General features: G+C 35.2%; 1 protein-coding gene across 4 annotated transcripts in view; it reads right to left on the reverse strand.

Annotated features, from left to right (window-relative positions):
- NBEA (neurobeachin) overlaps positions 1–20,314 on the reverse strand; it is a 532,307-nt gene that overhangs the window by 59,768 nt on the left and 452,225 nt on the right. For all 4 annotated transcript variants that reach the window (XM_075727933.1, XM_075727935.1, XM_075727932.1 and 1 more), the window contains 2 exons: positions 17,272–17,412; positions 9,112–9,231 (listed from right to left, as the gene is read on the reverse strand). In XM_075727933.1, coding sequence (XP_075584048.1) covers positions 9,112–9,231; positions 17,272–17,412 — 261 coding nt within the window. The remainder of the gene's footprint in view (positions 1–9,111; positions 9,232–17,271; positions 17,413–20,314) is intronic.

Consider the following 20,314-nt stretch of genomic DNA (forward strand, 5'->3'; position numbering starts at 1 on the left):
GTGGTGTACTAACCTGTAATGTCAAATAGCAAGCAAGTTTTTGATTCCATCAAAGATACGTTAACTCTTAAATTTCCTTTTTAAGTTTTAAATGTCCTAGAATCTAACTGTGTACTTTTACATCTAATGTATCTGAAAGATTTGTGCTACCCAGAGACATATCTAGTGTTTAACTGAATTCTACTAACCTTCTGACTTCAGGGGTATCTGAAACAAAGGGATCTAAGTCACTGAATATTTTTAATGGTATTTCCATTTAGTAATTTTATCTTTGTTGCTATTCGCTTTCAGTGTAATTTAATGTTCCTTTGTCTGCTATAGCAGAACACAGAAATAGAATAAATAGAAAGCATGCGATTAACTTTCTTCATAAGATTTATTGTGTTGTATATGTTTAGTTCGACCTGTCTTATTCCTGTGCTCTGGAAACTAACCAGTGCCAGACTTCTAAATCCTCTTCAAATAACACTCTCTCTAGAACCCTAATCATTTCAGTTACACGTCTCCTGGTATTGTTTTTTTTTAGTCAAAGTAACGAAACTAACAACTGTATTTCAAAAAAATTTAATAAACCCACTGTGTTATAGTCTCAGCATTCTCTTCGATGTTATTTTTAGTGCAGCCTACAATTTTGTTTGCTTATTAGAGTACTATTTAGCATGAATTGAACCTTTTCTTGAGATACAAACAATGTCACATGTGACCTTTCCCAGATACTTACATATTTCCCATACTTCGCATTAACTATTCAGGTTTTTTTGGTAGCATTTGATATTCCTCTCGCAATTTTGCTGTCTCCACTGTTGACTAGACTAAGAAACCACAGCACTTAAAAATAGCCCAGATAAATCCATTCCCTTCTCATTTCTAGAGAATGAATGAATATATACTAAAACACAAACCCATTATGAAAACTTGTGGCACCCCATAAGTATGAACTTGCTAACATTTGGAAAAATCTTCAAAATGTGTATTTGGCTAGTTAGAAGCATAGAAAATACAACTAATCTAGGAAAGTGTGATAGAAAGGTTTGGTTTTATGTGTTCACTGTTTATTCTGCTGTGAAAAAATGAAGAAGCATAGAAAATACAACTAATCTAGGGAAGTGTGATAGAAAGGTTTGGTTTTATGTGTTCACTGTTTATTCTGCTGTGAAAAAATGAAGAAGCTGTCCCCTCTACCTCATGCCAATGGCAGCCACCAGGTGAGGATGGAAACGATACTCCCTTCCCCAGGGCTCCTCCCGTCACTAGGAGAAGCACAAGCTGGGAGAAGCAGAGAGAAGGAAGGATTAGCAAGGACAGAGCAGGCAGCAAAGATGGAGCCTGGGAGGTTGCTGGGAAAGGGAAGGAGCAGACAGGAGTGAACCTCAGCAGAGACAGCAAGATGACAGCTGGGGCCCAGAGGGATTTGCTTTAACCAAGCCACTGAAAGCTGCAAGAATGAACACAAGGATGAAGGAAAGGATAACACTTAGCAAGGGCTAGATTTATTTTCAAAACCTATTTACATTTTTCTCAGCCAGAGTTTGGGTTTTCTTTTTTTCGTAAGTGGGTTTGTGCCAGTTCATATTCTAATAAATACGGCTAGAGAGAGACAGCTCTTTTGTTGCTTTTCCTGTTAAGGAGAGGGAACAGACACCTCAAACATCTAACTGTTTCAGGGTCACATTTGGAGAGGTGACCTTGCCCATTTCTCCATTCCAGAAGAGGTTTATGGAATGAACCATCTTTCCTGCCAGATATCTGTCTACCATGTTGTCCCAGAATTTGAGTGACAGCAACTCCACAATCCTTCCATCAACTGACTTCAGTATTCTTCATCTGAGGAAGTTTTACCTAACACCTGGCCTGAATCTTTTGTTACACAATCTAAGCCTGTTTTCCCTTGTCCTAGCTATCAATCCATCATGGATACAGAGAACAGATTACTGTTTCTTCTTTGCATAGTTTATTACTTGTTTGGAAAGCATTCTCCTACCAGCTTTACAGCCTTGCAGCTCCTAAAAGTCCAAATGAAGGACAATGATTTTACCTTCTGTATTGCTACATTGCTTAAGTTTTAGTTGCAGATGTGTAAAATATTATTTTAATCTCCCCAAACTAGCTAGTAGAATTATTCCTAAACAGTGCATAACTTAATTTACTCCTATATATACTTTGGCCTTATTATATTTTGTCACATGTTCATCACACGGAAGCCAAAATAAATGTTTTTATCAACCTCTGTGGTCTTTAGATCAGAGATTAAGATTGCATACTTTTCTGACAGCATCTGCTACTTTTCATTCATTTTTATGTACAGTGTAATTTGCCATATGACATAGCTTTTTACAAATCACCAGCTTCAGACTTTAGAAGGATCATTGTTAAATTCACCCTGAAGAGAGGGAGAAGGAGACTCAGAAATTAGCAGAGTAAAAAATATATCTCAGTGATGGTATTTACACCAGGGGATGGGACACAGAGGACCTTCTGTCTACCAATCTGCCTTCCACTTGACAGACAGAATAGTTGATAAGTGGATCCTTAAAACTCCTATTGCACCTTCAGTGGCACTAGTGGTAAAAGGTCAATGAAAAGCCAGGTCTATGCAAAGGAATGCTTGTTTGAAGTTACCATGATTTTGAGAAGTTTGCATTTCGAGCTACAAATATTCATGAAACACAAATCTCAAAATACTATCTTCCTAAACTACAAACATTGAGTCAGCCAGTGTAAATCAAGACATGAAGGAAAACTTCAAAAATAACAACATAAAAAATCTTCCCCAGAAGTTATGTCAGTTTGCAGGCATAAAATGAGGGAATGCAATGAAAAAAGACACAGGAGAGCATTGTTTTTAAAAAGTCTGGTATTTTAAAAATATTCACAGATCAATTAAGCTATTTAGATGCATATTGTTATTGTATGCTATTCAGCTGATACATAATTTTGCATTAGCTGATATAATTCAGTAAATTTTATTGGTTTCTTCGCTCTTCCCAAAACGTAGCAAAGGTTCTAAATAAATCTTTCTGACTACGTAACCTGTCATGGGTAATTTCTTACCACAATAAATATCTAGAGTTCAAAGAGTTAATAAAAATAGGGATTCTAGTGATCTAAATCCATTTGCAGTAATTTCTGTCTAGTTGTCCTTGACATTTCACAAGCTGGTAACCTCGTCTGCTCCCCTTTCATTCACACTTCTAATAAGACAGGTTAGCTTTCTATCATTTAATAGTCAGCTACCTTTCAAACTGCCTGAGAAGCTTGGCTTTTCTCAGATGAAGAACGATGCAGTAAAGCTACTGAGGGGTGTAAAAAAAAGGTAAAATGAATATTGTAACAGACATTTCTTGTCTGTAAATGTGATCTCTACTTTGTTTTAATAGCTATACTAAAACCCCAAGGTATAGTTAACAGTATTATATGCCTTGTGTCTTCATATAAGAAAACATCCCCAAATGCATTTTCTAATTTACAAGCCTGTGACAAATCCAAGCTGCTGAGAAATTAAACTTTAAAAAATATGTCTTGGGGTGATAGAGGACCACTATTAACACTATCATAATTGTACACCACTTGCATCAAATCTGACGTTTCTGTTTAATATGTTGTGCTAAGGGTATACCATTTTATGGCCTCCCAATGAAATCAAATCCAACCCAGACGTTTTCACTTTTCTAATATAATTCACTTCAAGGTTTTAAAGTTGCCATTTCTTTTTCTTTCTTTCTTTTCCTCCCAAAAGGTTGATACCCTGGCATCCATTAATTCCACAAGAGCCTAGTACTGGGTCAACGAGTCAGTCATGAGTACTTCCATTAACTGCGTTAATTCACACTAAGGCACCTTAATGACATTTTGTCAGAGCTACCTTTCTAACTTCTAAACACACTATTCAAAAAGTAATATAACAAGTTTGAGAGGCATTAGGAAAGATTAGTGCCTGAACAGGAGGTTCTGGGGAAGTCAGTGTTACCAAAAACTGGAGCAGGGGGGAGGTGGAAAGGAAAAAATGTGAAAGCTGACTGGCCAAGTTATGGTCATTTCCGGGTGACTTGTTTCCTCAAAGGTCACTCTGCGAATGTTCTTTCTTCCTCCAGCTTGTACTGATTATCTCAAAAGAAGGTCGATGTTGATAAAGGGAGACACAATAAAATAAATTCTGTTATCCAGGTTCTCCCTTGTGTGCTACTACTCTAATATAGCACATACCATGTTAATTCTGTTTCATCCACTGTAGGTGAACAGGTTTCTTTGAAAATGAACCACACCAGCCCAAATGTACAAAACAAAATTGTCTAAGTAGATCTTTAATCATCCATTGAACAATAATCTACCATACGCTACATTTTTCAAAGGTGGTGTACCTTTTGTCACAATTCAAGATGTAGCAATTATGGCTTTGTTTTGATCAAACTACTGCCACAGACTTATTTTCATTAGCTCAGTGGAAACAATTCAGTTCCAGAGGAGAGTTCACATGTTCTCTCTGTTTCTCCCTCTCTCCCTTTCCCCTCCCTTCTTCCCATTCCCTTTACATATGTGAACTCTCCAAGAATGCCAGAGGACACATGCATGTGAAAAAAGGAGACTGACCCACAGAACTGCAGCTTCCTAAAGAGATACACATTCCTTTGCAAATGTCAGGTATTTATTTTTTAAATTTTAAGGCAGCATTTTTAAAAAGTGATTTGGATGTTTCCTTTAAAATTATATTGAGGCTGCAAAAGAACAGTGGTGTGGGAAGTATCTGCATTGCTTAAAAATCTGAATTTACTAGTTAACACTGACCCCTTCAGAAGTGACTTAAGCACTTAATAATAAAGCACTTCACAGTCCTCTTTCTTAAACAATAACTGATTAAAAAAATTATAATACAGATTTTACTTTCCTAAAGAAATTAATTTCAAAAGAATTTTTTTAATTAGACCTTGCTAATAAAGAATTAAGGCAATTCATATCATTATTTAATATGGTACTTGAAAGCAAAAATTGTGGCCATAGAATCATCGAATCGTTTAGGTTGGAAAAGACCTTTAAGATCATTGAAGAATGTCAGATTAATTCATTACACACGCTGTTTTTAAATTATTTCATAACCTGTGCCACAGTAATTAATGAGATTAGTGAGATCAGAGATTAAATGTACTTAAAGCAGCTCAGATGAATTTCAAATATATGATAAAGAATACATGAATAATGAACACTTGCTACTCTTAACAGTTTTGAAAGTTTGCTACTTTGATGGATAGTCCATATTCCACACACCTAATATTTACTATAAAGACTCAAAAAAATCTTTAGGGTGGGAAAACAATTTATAGCATGTATATCACACAGGAATCTACACTGCCAAAGACCCCCATTTATAACTGTGTGCAGCCAGAAGCAGCTACACAAATATGCAGAACACTTTGACAGAGAACATGCTTTGAGATTTTGTACTTACATACAACCTCTATACATCTTCTCTTTTGCATACTATCTACTTTCTCACAGGACTGCTAGATAAATCTTAGAAGTTCCCAGACAGCTGAAAATGAATTTTTGGATGTTTCACACTCTCAGAGCTGAAGGCCTTTTGTTGTGCAAGACAGTGGTTGCTGCTCTTAGTAGAGTGGGCAAAACGGGTAGAGATTTTGTGGGGGTTTCTTGGTGGTTCCCCAAACCTCACTGCTTTTCCAGTCCCTGAAAACTTGATTAAAGTGCTTAAAAGCCTGTGAGGCATTCCAAGCAGTAGAATAACTAATCTGAAAAAACGGGATATTTGTAGTATTATTAATAGTTCAGTTTCCCATCCTTTTGCAGAATGAACTCCAAGGCCTCAGGGAAAAGTTGGCCCTGATGTCATGGCATTGAGAAATGCAGTTCATTAAGATCTTAAGCAACAAACAACAGCAACAATTAGCTGCTATACTCATTCTTGATTTATCGCTAGGAACACAGACTCTACAAATGGAAAGGGCCTAAAGGGTCAACTAGCGCATCCTCTTGCCAATTCATGATTGTCCCTGATGCTTTTCCAGTGTTTTGCCAGTCTACGTTTCTAAGAAGCTCGAGAAATAAGGGATTTACCACTTCCCCTTGTGAGGATATTCAAATTCAGAGAATACTCAATTCCACTTTAACTTTTCATACTCTGTTGATTATGCAAGCATTTTTCAACTCTGATCCCTGTCCTCTGAGGTTTACTTCTTTGTTCCCTGACAAACAATTCTTCTCCCTTTCATACGTTTGCATATTTTATAGCATTTATGATACCATGTCTTCACTTTTAGACATTAATTATCCCACACATACACACATTTTTCTTCCTGTATCCAACTCCTTAAACACATTTGCTGCTCTTCTTATGGCTCCCTCCAGTTCAGGTATATACTTCTACTAGCTAGTTCCCAGCAAAGGACTAAGAATTTGCCTTATCCAGCATAAATACATGCTAAAAATTGAACAAGGAAAAACAAAAACTTGTGTTCTCCAAGAACATAAGAGCTCTGAAACAAATGAATGACTAATCAGACTATTTCAGGTGGAATTTAGATGCCATGAGATTTTCTAGTTATTACAATGCTAAGGATATAAACTTTCTGCCATCCTGCTGATCTTCAAGTTTCCTTGTTAAACTGAACACAAAACAGCAATGCACTGACATACATTGCTTAGGCTATTGAAGTGTACTTCAGTAGACTTATTCCAGTAGTGGCTTTGTATCAATATATAATAAATTAATTTGATGATGCATTACATTGAATACCGGTATTAAATACATTAAAAAATCTCTCATTTCTATCTTTTTTTTACTTTTTCTTTTTTATTTAGATAGCTTACAAACTTCTTCTGTTTGCTTTAGCATCTCTTAAAGACTTAGGTTATTTTTGAATCTGCTTTTGTTTATCTGTTTTTATCTTAAGCTGAATCAACTCATAATAAATCAATTCAAGGTTAATTTCTAAACCCACCTTCCCTGTATCTTCATTAATTAACAAAACCATATTTTAAACAGCATCTTTAATCCCTAAAGTATCCCTGAACAGACAGGTCGGGGATTATCTGGAGTAAACATTTATTGGCTAACATACCTCATCTGTGTCTCCCATATTAGATTTTCTGTAATGAGTTAGCTCCAAGTAGTATTTCTCTTTCTAATGGCAAACCAGAAATGTATATATTTCTAAATCTGACTCTGGGGCTCTATGGCAGACTCCCAAATGTATTCTAGAATACATTATTTTACAATCTTTCCTCCAGTGCAACTCTGACCCTTAATTGTTACTATTTTATCCAATTTATCCCAAACTCCCTTCTTTAAATTCAAAGACATTAAAGTACATAGCTACCCCACATCTTCACCTTTTGCCTTCCTTTTCTAAAGGTATCTGGTTTTCAGCATCTTTTTAATACTTGTTTTATTTTAATAACTTGATTTTTTTTTAATACAAATACATTTTGTTATGCAACTGTTATCCCTCCATAATTCCCGCATCCTTGCAGTAGCTGGCAGCAGCAGTTTAAATTACCCCACTTGGTTCACAAGACTCCTGGTATTTTCATACAAACATTTCAGTTCTTTGTTTTACTGGTAACTCATTTGGTTACTAGTTTAGGAAGAATCCTTTCACTAATTATATACCCTAGTTGAATACCATCCCTCCGTCTGTCCACAGATATTCCTTTATCTTTTGCAATGCCTTCATGTATTTAACTGCCCTCCTCCTGTGTACTAAAGCCAGACAAGAAGATTACAGTCACTTCCAACTGTCTTCCCTTATTCCTCAGTTTAAGGCTCTTATCTTTTGTTTCAGTCCCACTCCTAGGAGGCCATTTTCCCAGATATTCTAGTGGAATAACAGGAAAAACAGATTTAATTGAAAGGGAAAAATCAAAATGTCAGCACTTTGAATTTGAAGAAATGGCTGCATTTCAAATATAGTAGATACTAACTTGAATTCCTTTCAAGTCCTGAAATTTCCTTTGTTTTTCTTACAAAGGTAACAGTGATAGCACTTAAAATACCATTGACTTGCAGAGCAGCATAAAAAAAAAACCACGAAATGGGTTGTAAGAGGTTTAGGTTAATTTCTTTTCTTTAAAAAGCATTTTCTCCCATATGTTAAGATGACCATACAATTTACAATTTGTTATTCTAACTAGTAACTGAATAATAATAATATGGTTTGTCCACATACACTTCTGAGACTGCTGGAATATTTATGCAAACAGGAGTTCTGGAATAAAAATAAATCAACAAATTTATATCTTTGGTTTTTGTCAAGTTAAGTAAAAAATATAATGGTAATGTGACTTCGGCTTTAGCATTTCCTAGTACGAGTGGCAGTATCGAAATAGACGTGAGATATATTCACTTCAAAATAAAGTTTTAAAAAGAGCAATTAACAGTACTGCAGCCTTTGCCTACCTTATTACTAGAAAATGACAATCAAGAAAGGACCATATTATTCAAAATATTAATAGATTTTGGGTTCTTTCTGATAAGGTCCCATGTATATGAACAACAATCCTTTGTATTTAACAATAGGTAAGGAATAACAACAGTAAAATCACCCTGTTCTCCGGCTGTTTCTGTATATCGTGTAGAAGTTGTTTTAATCTAATGCGTATTGTTGCATAATATCCCCAGGCACAGTCAAGTAAAAGCTAAAGCTGTACAGAAAAGCCAACATTTTAAATGGGTCTTGTCATTAATGCTTTATTAATTGCCCCAGGCAATGCAAACCCAGAGCTAGGCAAGCTATAACAATATGACACTTTAAGGTCAAATCCAATTCCTGCTGTGTTTTATGGAGTGGGCCAAATATTGAGTTAACAGCAGGAAAGAACAATTTATTGGGCTTTTCTCCATCTCCTGATTATCTGATCTAAATTAGATCAGTTAGGTTGTTTTTCTCTAGAAACAAAACACCTTTTGTCCACTCAACTTCAAAGAATCTTTGATTGTTTCTGTTACAACCATAATCTTTAGTAACATCTACCTTTTATTTAAACTATCCCTAGTGTACTGAATATGAAGATAGGAAACACAAAACCCTCTTTGTCCCTACATAAAACAAAATAACATAAATGAAAATGCACATTTATCAATTTATTTACTGTATGTGTTACCTTCACATCTGAGGTATCTCTTTGGCTGTTCCTCCAAGACCTGGCTACTGAAGAGAAGGTTCGATCCGGGTGGTCAAATTTGCCATCATTTGCATTTAGAAAGAATGTTGTAAAGGGCTCCTGTAGTCAATGAAATGAAGACAGATTAAGAAAACAGCAGAAGGAATCATGCAGCAGGTTTCTAATGAAATCCAAATGACTTTTGCAGATCAAAATACTTCACAGAGGTAGAAATAAAGAAAAATATGGCACCTCAGAGTTGTATCTATGCATGGGTATCTGTACTGAATGTCTTAGTACATTTATTGGTACTAACGCATTTTGCACACACAAATCTTTAGTTCTGGCAGTAAAGGTTATTTTATATATGCACTTTTCCATAAGACTAATTATCCATCAGTGGCAGACCTATGTAGCTTAGTCCCAGTTCACAATGGTTGCCTACTTCACTCCAACCATCATAAACACCCTCTGCATTATTTATATTACCATGCTTTGTTTACCTCTTGTAAGATGGTATGTCAAAATAAAATCTTAAAAAATCCTCCGCCTACATTTTCCTTTTGTTTTCATTTAATTTAAAAGACTCAGGAGGTTCCATTTGCCTCATGATGGGCAGAATGGCTGTATGGTCATTATGAGGCTGACTATCATTACAAGATAACCTAGCTTTAGCATTACTTTGGGGCAGAGGTACAGAGATGAAATATTTAGTGTTTTTTCTTTTGCTAATTCTACCTGAAACCACACTCCCAATACTTACTAAATGGAAACAGCTATTAACTTTTGGGTAGGAAAAGCTCAAGTCTTAGACAGTCTGGAGAACCCATTTTTATGTCACTGCATTCCACTGCAGAGGAGGGGTTAACTGGGGACCAAATCCTTAATTTGACAGCAGAACCTGATTACCAAGATCATTGCCAACTCCCTGGTTTTCCACTACCACTCCATTAGCTCTCTGATTCAATTAATATTTGGTAATATGCCCACATGGATGGAAACTACTTCTTCCTCTTTGCCAAAGTCTGATGGGGAATGTTTGAAAAAGTGTCCCTTCCATTAAATTCACACCCAAATTTATTTCCTTGCATGTCCTGATCATTTGGAAATTTTGTTAATCAAGGCAGTTCATAATCACCAGTTCATAATTCTTCTTACAGTATTACTCATCTACTATTTGAATTTTATTTTATATATCTTCTATTTCCCTTTCTGAAACTTTTGAACAAAGCAGGGAACTCCTCCGCTAATAAAGAAGTTTTGAGGGAATTATGTCATGTTATACACCTTGTGTTTAAATTACCCAAGATTAAATAAGATTGAAGTAATTAATTTTCTGTAGCATTTAAGAGCAATTAAAATATACATAAGGAGAGCATGGATGCAAAGGTAGTGAAAGACTCCAAAAAGAGGATGAAAATAAAAGCGGGAATTCAGACTTCCAGAGACCATTGTTTCTCTAATCTTTACTCTGCATGTCTTCCCAATTAATCTTTTCTATCATACACAACAGTCAACACAGGCTACTTTCTTTCAAAGAAGAGAAAAACTCTAAATTTCCCTCTCTAAAGAAGAAGGAATGGGATCTCTCTCTTATTGTCATCATAGTAAGCCGACATCTTTGAAACAGCTTAAGGGAATTGTTCATATTTGAACAAAAGATTGGTTTTTTTGGTTTTGTTTTTTTTTTCCCAGGGACAGTAGCTTAACTTTCAGTGTATGTCAGTGCAAATATGGACTCATTTTCATTATAATAATGCAAGACATTCTACTGCTAATTGAACAGTGGATTTTTTTCCATGTCTTTTCTTCTCTTAAAACATTGGGGATTTATATCAAAAAGATACATTCAAAAGAATAGGTACCAATCTAAGAAATATACTTTCACCAGTGCATTTATTCCCAACAGAGAATCCTAGTATGTGCTAAATAATTAACTAAAAATAATTAAATTAAATAAAAAATAATCACAATATCACTTCTTGTTGGAGGACCCTAACTCCCACTGCACAGTGACTTCATTTGCACTCGTGAATATTGAAAGAGCTTGTGCCAAGTGAGGAAGAGGTTTATAATTTGAAAAGAATATTAAAATTTAACAGCAGCTCAACTTGGTGAGCAGCATAAAAGTATCACAATGAATTGTAACTCTGAAAGAAAAGAAATTAAGTTTTCATATGTCTAGATTTTACAGTGCTTCATACAGTGTACTTCATGTAAAATATAAATCAAAAGTGTATGATTCAGACCCAGAGCTAGCAAACAGAAAATAATATACACAGGAATTGGATTATATTAATTCAGACTAAAATTCTATTAATATTATAATTTTAACAGTAAATGTACATTAAATTCTTTCAACATTAGAATTATTTTGGTTTTAAATAAATTCTCACCCTCCAAATCTCTGTATATATTTACAATAGCGATCTTTGCAAATTATGCTATTTTTCTAGCTTACCCGTACTGAAAAACTTTATATGTTTTTGATCTAAGCATAAAGAATTCTGTCTTCTACCAACCCCAACCTATCACTTTTTTTCTTTATAAGATACATGTAATTTGTTGTGAATGTCATTGTGCAGCAGACTGTGGGTCACTGCTGAGGTTCTGAAATCAGAAGCGGTTGATGGACTAAAAAAAAAGCAGAAACCAGAAAAATGATGTAATTACAATAAATTATGTAAAAATATTAATCCAAAATTCCATGACAACATTATTTTAAGCATCTGAGACAAATATACAAAAGCAATAAAATTCATAATCAAGGATTAAACTTTTAATAGCTGAGCACTACAGGGTGCTCTATTATGCTATCCTGCTATGACCTGTTGTGACTATCTTTTTGGATTTTTAATCCTTAGCAGAAATTCAGAGCTTTCACTTGCTTTATCTCAGACCTCTCACATAATTTTAAGGTAATTTTTATTCTCTGGAAAGTCAAGTGCTTATATAAATACAATTCATATCTGTATTCAATATACTCATTTAAATACTGTTATTCTATGATACCAATTACTGTCATTTCATGTAAAGGTTTTGTTGCTGTGAAAGCTATAAAGCTGCACAATGTTTTCATTATAACCCCATCTCACTCGTTCCTCATATTCTGAATAAAATTCACACCTTGTTCACTGCCAACAAGAAGAGAAATTTGTGGGGTACTCGATTACGATGAATACAAGCTTGAGCTGTGGGAACAAGTAATTTTTCCATTCAACAGCACTTCTCTCCCTCCTTCCCCCTTTTAACAGCATCTAGTCCCATTTGAATCATTTATGGTGGGAGCAGGGGAGGGAAGAGGAAGGGATGTGTCATTTTGAGACATCTCATGTCAAACAAAAATGTCTTTTCAGCCATTTGTGAGAGGAGAAAAAGACAGTATTTGGGGTTTTGTCAGAGTGATGTACACCTTTTCTCTGCTATATCTGTGACTGTTCTCCTCAGACCTACCAAATATGAGACTCAGATTCACTTCTGTTTACAACAGGATTTCAAGTCCTCCCCACCTTCGCATCTCACTAAAAACTAGTTTTGGCCCAATCAGACATGACTCACAATAAATCCAGAATTTCTTCTACCTTGTACAAGTACTTAGTTATTGTAACAGAAACTGGAAATCAATTCTTCTCTGCAAACTTCTTGACCACAACATTAAAGAATCACACTCTCTAATACTGGTCTTTGTTTCAATGACGATGTAACTGATTCACACAAACACAACTTCTCCAACAGCAACTACTGAGAGCAATCAATTGCACCGCAGCTCTAGCCTCTTTCACCTAAAATGTGAAGACAGTGATGATATTCACATTCAAGCCAGAGTTAATTCTTCTACTTTTCTGTTTTCTTCTGTCTACTCTTCAGGCTGACATTCAAGTCACTGGAATATATGGCATTCTCATGTAGGATTCTTTGTTTAAACTATTCTACCTACTGCATCTCAAATATTCACTGGTCCACATGGAAAGCACGTGAAAAAAATTACTCTTGAACCAGGTGGTAAGGTCACCTATCCATAAACTATGAATATTTAATTTAATTGATACAAAAATGCAACTGCATCAACAGAACAGTGCATCCCTTTGCAGAATACCTTTTACTCTGTTTGCTGGAGCAAACTTGTGGGTGATGTCAGCTCAGATTTCCTAAGGAATAAGTTGAATTTCTTAGATTTAGGTCTAAAGATGTGTGATGTGCAAAAAATGTTTAACCGTGGTTTGATTTCAGTAACACCTCAAAGGAGAGAAAGGCAATATTATACTTATCATGGTGTTCTCTGTTCTTATCATCCTTATTAACCTGACTGAACAATACGGTAGACTTTCATATTCAATATCTATCTCTGTAAAGTTGTTATCTAACCATTAATAATCTACCCCTCAACTTAGAAAGCAAGCTGATCAATTTCAAGAAACAGTTGATTTTGGATATGAACCTAACATTTCTGGAGATCATGCAGGCTTCATTCATAATAATAATATTAAATATTTCTAGGCTGTGGCTGAGTTAATTTTTTATGAAGCTAGTTACAGGATTGTTTCTTGATCTTTCAGAATTCTAGCATAATGTAGTAGTCCAAAATGTACAATGGATTAGTTTAAATAAACATGTACAGGTTAATTAAGAATTATAATCTCAATTCACATGTGAGTGTGTGCATGCCCACATGGTGGGGCAGGCTGTACAGAAAGAGGGTGCATGCATTATGTTGCTTTGGGAGAGTTTCAGGGTCAGCTGTATAACCCTCAAAAGTGAACCTAACCAGTCTGATATATGGCCTGGTGAGGCAAACCATTGGTTATCCTGAAACTGCCTTCATTTTTCTCCTAGCATTCTTACAGAGAGAATGGAGCACACCTACACTTGTACAACCAGCTCGAAGCACACCTAGACTTGTACAACCAGCTCATAGAAAATACAAGCAGAAGCTTTGCAGATGCACTAGTGGCCCACAGATTCAGTTAAGGATTACACCTTATTCCACTAAGTATAATGAAAGGCAGAAGAACAAAAATTAATAATAGAATTATTATAGTTGCTGTAATTATCAGTAGCTTCAACATATTATATGATAAGACTGTCATATTTTTGAAAACATAATTAAATAGGACACTTTTAAAGATGGATTTTTACTGGACACTCTCAGTACACAAAAGGACTCAAGAGAAAACTGTACAACCAGTGAAAAATTTATTAATGACAAAACAGAGGCAGAGATTGATGATATCAAAATCAATTAAACAGGACAGAACTGAGGCTAAGGCATAAAATGTCTTTTATAAAAGAAGCCTGATACATCAGATAAAGGAAAGCAACAGAAATATAAGGCAGTAGGGAACAGATTATCACAGAATTGACTCAGAAATATGATATTATGAGCCATGTTTTGAAGAGAACTGACAGGAACCAGATTGCATCTGTCAAAGCCAAAAAGCAAGATTCAAAAAAATTTTTAAGATTTTGAGGCAATTACACAACTCTATATATACATACTTCAGAGTGGCTGAAACTGCTTTTCCTACTGGAACTACTGTTTCCTCCAATAAAAAGGTCTAGGCATGTAGTTTCTCCCCCTGGATCCCCATTACTCTATACTGTTTTGTTCTGGTTCTATCTAGACTATCTCATTCCCAGTATACTTTTTGTCATAGCTTTTTGTTTGTTTGCTTGTTTGTTTTCTCTCCATTTCTCTCTTTTTTCTTTCCCTTTTCTCTTATTCCTTGGTTTATGCAGTCTTCTGCCATGATTTTACTTTCACTCCTCTCTTCCACTCTCAGTTTGTTTTCACTTTCTACCAAAAGCTCTACTGTAGCACATCTCTTCCCATGAATCTTCTCCAATCCCTCAAAATACTGAAAGCATTTTTCTGTCTGAATCTCTGCATCTCCTGAGTAGTTAGCAATAGGATGAGAGGAAATGGCCTCAAGCTGCATCAGGGGAGGTTTAGATTAGATATTAGGAAAAATTTCTTCAAGGAAACAGTTGTCAAGCATTGGAACAGGCTGCCCAGAGAGGTGGTGGAGTCACCATCCCTGGAATTGTTCAAAAAATGGGTAGACGTGGCATTTTGGGACATGGTTTAGTGGGCATGGTGGTGTTGGATTGATGGTTGGAATGATGATCTTAGAAATCCTTTCCAACCTTAATGATTCCTAGTTTTTACTTTCATTAAAAATAATCCAGCCACCAAGCAAGGAAACATGAAATTATGACTCTACCCTTAACTGGTTTAGTGGTGGACTTGGTAATGTTAGGTTAACAGTTGGACTGGATGATCTTAAAGGTCTTTTCCAACCTAAACAGTTCTATGATTCTGTGATCTCTTATTGTCACGTTCCTCTTCCTGGAATAGATTGTAATTTACCTTTTATACAATGTTCTTATGCAGTCTTCTTCACAAATGCATACCAAAACTTTAGCTCAAAAAATTCATGAACAAGAAATCGTACTTTAATTTCCAGAAATCTGACTTAGCCTTACCTATCAACTTCACTGGCATAATCTTCTCCCTTAGGAATTTTCATCCTTTATTTTGTAGCCAAAAATATCTCTCTAAGGATCACTATGACTTCATAATCCCCATAGCTATAATCTTTTACTGTCTCTAAACACACTTATTTTCAAATCTTTATTTTGGGCTTCCATACGCAGCCCTATCTGATCTCAGCATGTTATTTCTTTTTTTCCCCTTTTCTAAGCTTTAAACTTTCCCCACATTTGCCTCCCTCTCACTTCTGTTGTCTCCTTCCACTAGTGATTGCTTCTCTTTGCTGGTCACTCCTATTTAAATAATCTTTAAAATACCCATCTAGGTGTGCCCCCACATCTAAATTCTCCCTTTGTTGTTTTCACCTTCTTGCCATCAGCAATCTCCTCCCTGGAAAGCACTACCTTTCCTTTTCTTTTCTGCTTTCTATTCTCACATATATTGTTTGCTTTAACAAACATAATTTCTTAGGTCTATATTGCAAGGCCATCAAGACAGAAACCTTGTACTCTCGCTCTTTTAGGGCAGAAAAGAAAGAGAGCAAGAACACCTAGGTTATTACATAAACAACAGTAGTAAAAATGACACAGCATTAGCCTAATACAGGAAATGGACACTCCTTGGTGTGTTGTACATTCAGCCTGTAAGCAGACTTGCAGATCTAAGGATTTGCCGACTAGCAAGAGGGGATCTTTTGTTGAATAGCAGCCAAAATTAATAGATAAATATGCAAATAAAACCACTGGTTTTAATATACTTTAAGGCAACAAAGAAGCACATGTGAACCATGAAATGAATTCACAGTACCTGAATAACTTAGCAACATTCAAAAGGAGTACAGTGGTCACTCCATACAGGAGTGTAATCAACACTTAGTTTCCCACAGGTTAAGAAGAAGTATATCCTGAACTCATAGATACATGAATTCTTCCCTTCTGAGCAGAAAAACAGGACATGTCTAGGGAAAGCTGAGACGAGTGAAAACTCAGATCTCTAGCTTTGTGCAGATCTGCTTTGCTTGGTTGTGTGTGAAATGTGCTTAGAATACACTTTATGCAACAGATTTTTACTGGCAGAGTGTAGTTTAAGTTCAGTAATTACATGGTGACTCAATTTTTCATTAATTCATGTTTCTCTGTGAAACTTTAAGTCTCTTGTCAACACTCATTTTTCTGTAATTCATTGTCTTAACACACAAACCAAACTCAGATTCATTCTATCTTTGAAGTTTGGCCCCCTTCCCTAGATCTGATTTTGAGGATAGGATTTAAGCATGAGGTTTCCAGAATTGAAATAGAAGTTTGAAGTTAAAATCTACATCTTTACATTTCTGAAAACTGTAAGTTATTAATTCATTGAGAAGCATAGTTCATTTGCATAAAATATTACTCCATACTGCTTTAGTATAAGACTGGTTCTATAATTCCTCTCTCAATATGACACAGTTTAATGTGCTTTTCATAAAAGGTTTTTCTTTAATGTGGTATATATCTGTCCCTGACTGAAAAGAATAAATTAATATATGAGTAATATCACATTTCTGTATTGTCTAGAGCCTTTTTTTTAGACGCATTTAGTTTTAGATGGATTTTCTTCACCGTATGTGTCCTTACACCACCACAATTTATAGATAACGATATTAACGAAAAACAGGATTCAGAAATACTTACAATACGAACAAGCCAAGCCAATGTAGAAGTAGATGTAGAGTAGTGGGTGTTGTAATGATAAGGTGGAGTCTGATCATCTTCCCATGTCTCATACCGTTCTGCATAGAAGACTGCTCTCTTTGGGTTCAAAGCACCAATAGGCTACAAAGGGATAAGAGGTCAAATATATTATCAGCTGAAGGGCGGCATGTCTTATATGTCATAAGTTAATTCTGCATTAAGATTCACTACGTAGGAGACTCTGCAACCACACTCGTTCCGTGCTGTTGTAATCCCTTCAGATTGCTGTAATCTTAGAATTTCTTTTCAAAGGCTTTGTGTACTAAGTCTTATGACTGTCCTTATTTTAATTGACAAATATAAGTGATCCACATCTGCAAACTTTCAAGACCTTCTTGAAGTATGACTTGTTCCCCAATTAATTCAGTAACATTGCTCTGGAAATAGACTTCTAAAACTGCATTTTAAATGCATTGAGGCCAAACTAATATTTCTGTTCCTGTCATTCACCATAATCACACAGCTAATGAAAACTGACTTTTGCTCACACAGGATACTTTGTAATGCACAGTTCATGATGAAAAGATTTCACGCGGAACTGCTGATGGTGTCTGGTGATCCTAAGCAGAAATACTTAAAAACCATGCATAGTGCTGCAGGACTGGATCTACTTTCTGACTGAACAAAGCCAGGTTTTACTGAGTGAAACAAACAAGCTTTGTACTTCAAAACAATAGAATTTGGAAATTATTCACAAATCCAAACTCCATTCTGAGCATACATAACAGACAGTCTACACAAATCAGGTAAAAAACAAAAGAAACATAAGACAGTACTGTGAACTGTCGGTTTTGACATGTCTACTTAGGGGATACATGATTTTCTATGATTTTTTTTGAACCCACTTTATCTCATAATTTTTTTGCAAAATTTATTTGTTATCGTCTGATACAAAAGTCACTGGGATAAAGAAAATACAACAGAAAGTAGATAAAATGTTGAAATATATAAGCAATCTTAAATCTGATTTTCCAGAGGAGATAGTAATAGTGTATTTACTACCTATCTACAAAGAATCTTTGGATTTTAGTTTTTGTATTAAAATTAACCAAACACACAGAGTTTAAAACCTAGAGGAGAGCACACTTCCACACCAAATAATTGTATAAACTTATTATAACTTTAAATGATTACTTGATTTGTATAAATCGAAAATTAAGAGTTAGAATTTATATTATTAAGGGAATTACAACTTGAAAACAAACATATACTCAAGGACTTTGACCCTTTTCAAAATAGTAACAGGTATTCTTGCATTTCATTCCACAGCACAATTCCTCTACTGAGTTAAAATCGAAAGTCATTTGGAATGGAAATACTAGTACAAGGTCAAATCAGTGTGTTTCACTACACTACATATGTAACTGAACAGTTTTAAAGCTACAAGTTTTAAAGCTACAAGCTACATTCCTTCAGCACTGCTATTTTTTTTGAGATGGCTGTTAAAAAGGCTGACATAGAACATGCTGTTTTCCAATTTTACATATTAGAGCTTGTTTTTAAATAGCAGTGTTTGATGAATACTTACATTTTAAAACATTATGATTTCAGTGTTTTTCACATGAAACACTCTGGCTACTTAATACTTTGCTGTGTCATGGAGATGTTAATAGCTTTCTCATATGTGTAAAATGTATGAGTAATCCCTAAGGATCAGTGTTATCTGATGCAGATTGCACTGCAAGACCTCACAAAACATTCTTGAAAGAGAAGAATGAGCCATTCCCTAACACTTTCCAGGCTTGTTTCCCAACTACTGGAAAAAGAAAAAATGAATATTTGCATTTTTGTTATACTCAGTTTTGTTACACATCCTGCCACTGTCAGGAAACACGTTGGCATTATTATAGGCTGTAAGTTGCCAATATATAAAAACGGTTGTTGAACCACTTCCTTGAAAGAGTAACTTACTAAAAGACATTATTTTCCTGTTAGACTGACAAACTGTGCAGATATATGTGCACTATGCTAAATTATATCAAGGCTCTGGGTTGCTTTGGGGACTGCATGGGACCTGCTGCTATCGCCTTCATCAAGGTACTGTGCATCCATTTCTCTGGCAGAACAAATTCCAGTCCCCAAATGCCCATTTCAAAAGCTGAAGCAGTAATTCACACCCTAGTCTGTTAACAGGAAATGTTCACCCCCTCTGAGAAGGAAACACAAAATGGCAGACAAATAGGTGAGATTGTATTTTGTAATGGAAAAACGCCCTGAGAATATCTCTTCCCTCCACTGTGAAGGTGCATCTTATCCTACGCTGCAGTGAATTCTGAAGCTATGGAAGACAGAGGTGTCATCTGTCACAATATTATTGTACATATATGTTTGAAGGCACAGTAGAGAAGGGATATGGTGATTAATGCAAGACTGAAAATCAAAACTCCAGGCCTTTCAAAATATATTTGAAGCTGATCAGATGTCTTTCATCAAATAAGTTATGTGTTTTCATTCTTCACTGTAAATTGATTACAGTAACAAGAACTGTGAAGCATAACTGATGCTCAAAAATAATTACAAGGTATTTTATTTTATAGACTAGCAAAATTTTAATGATGGTTTAACTCATAGCTTTAAATAACTCTTAAAAAAAACATATATATACTGTTGTATTTAATGAAAAAGGTATTTTCTCTCAAGAACTTGACAATAATTTTCCAAAGTCCCATAAAACACTAATGCAAACACACCATCACATTTTATAGGTTCTTCAGGGAGAAGTGTTATTTCAATTTAAAAGATAAAAGATGTAAGGTTGTAAGATAGTGCATTCCCATTTTCATGTAAAAATGCCTGCACAAATAGCTAAAACAATCTACTTTCAGAAGACACATGTTCAATTTATTAAATGATAAACCTAAAAAGCTGTATTCTGGAGATTACCTTCATCCTCATCAGTATTCTTTTCAGAGTCAGAATCCATTTGTCTTTCAATTACTTTAGGATTCATTTGAAGAAAAACGCTGAAATGCACAAAATATCT

Source organism: Pelecanus crispus, chromosome 1 (genome assembly GCF_030463565.1).
Source record: "Pelecanus crispus isolate bPelCri1 chromosome 1, bPelCri1.pri, whole genome shotgun sequence".
In the NCBI taxonomy this organism is placed as follows: Eukaryota; Metazoa; Chordata; class Aves; order Pelecaniformes; family Pelecanidae; genus Pelecanus; species Pelecanus crispus.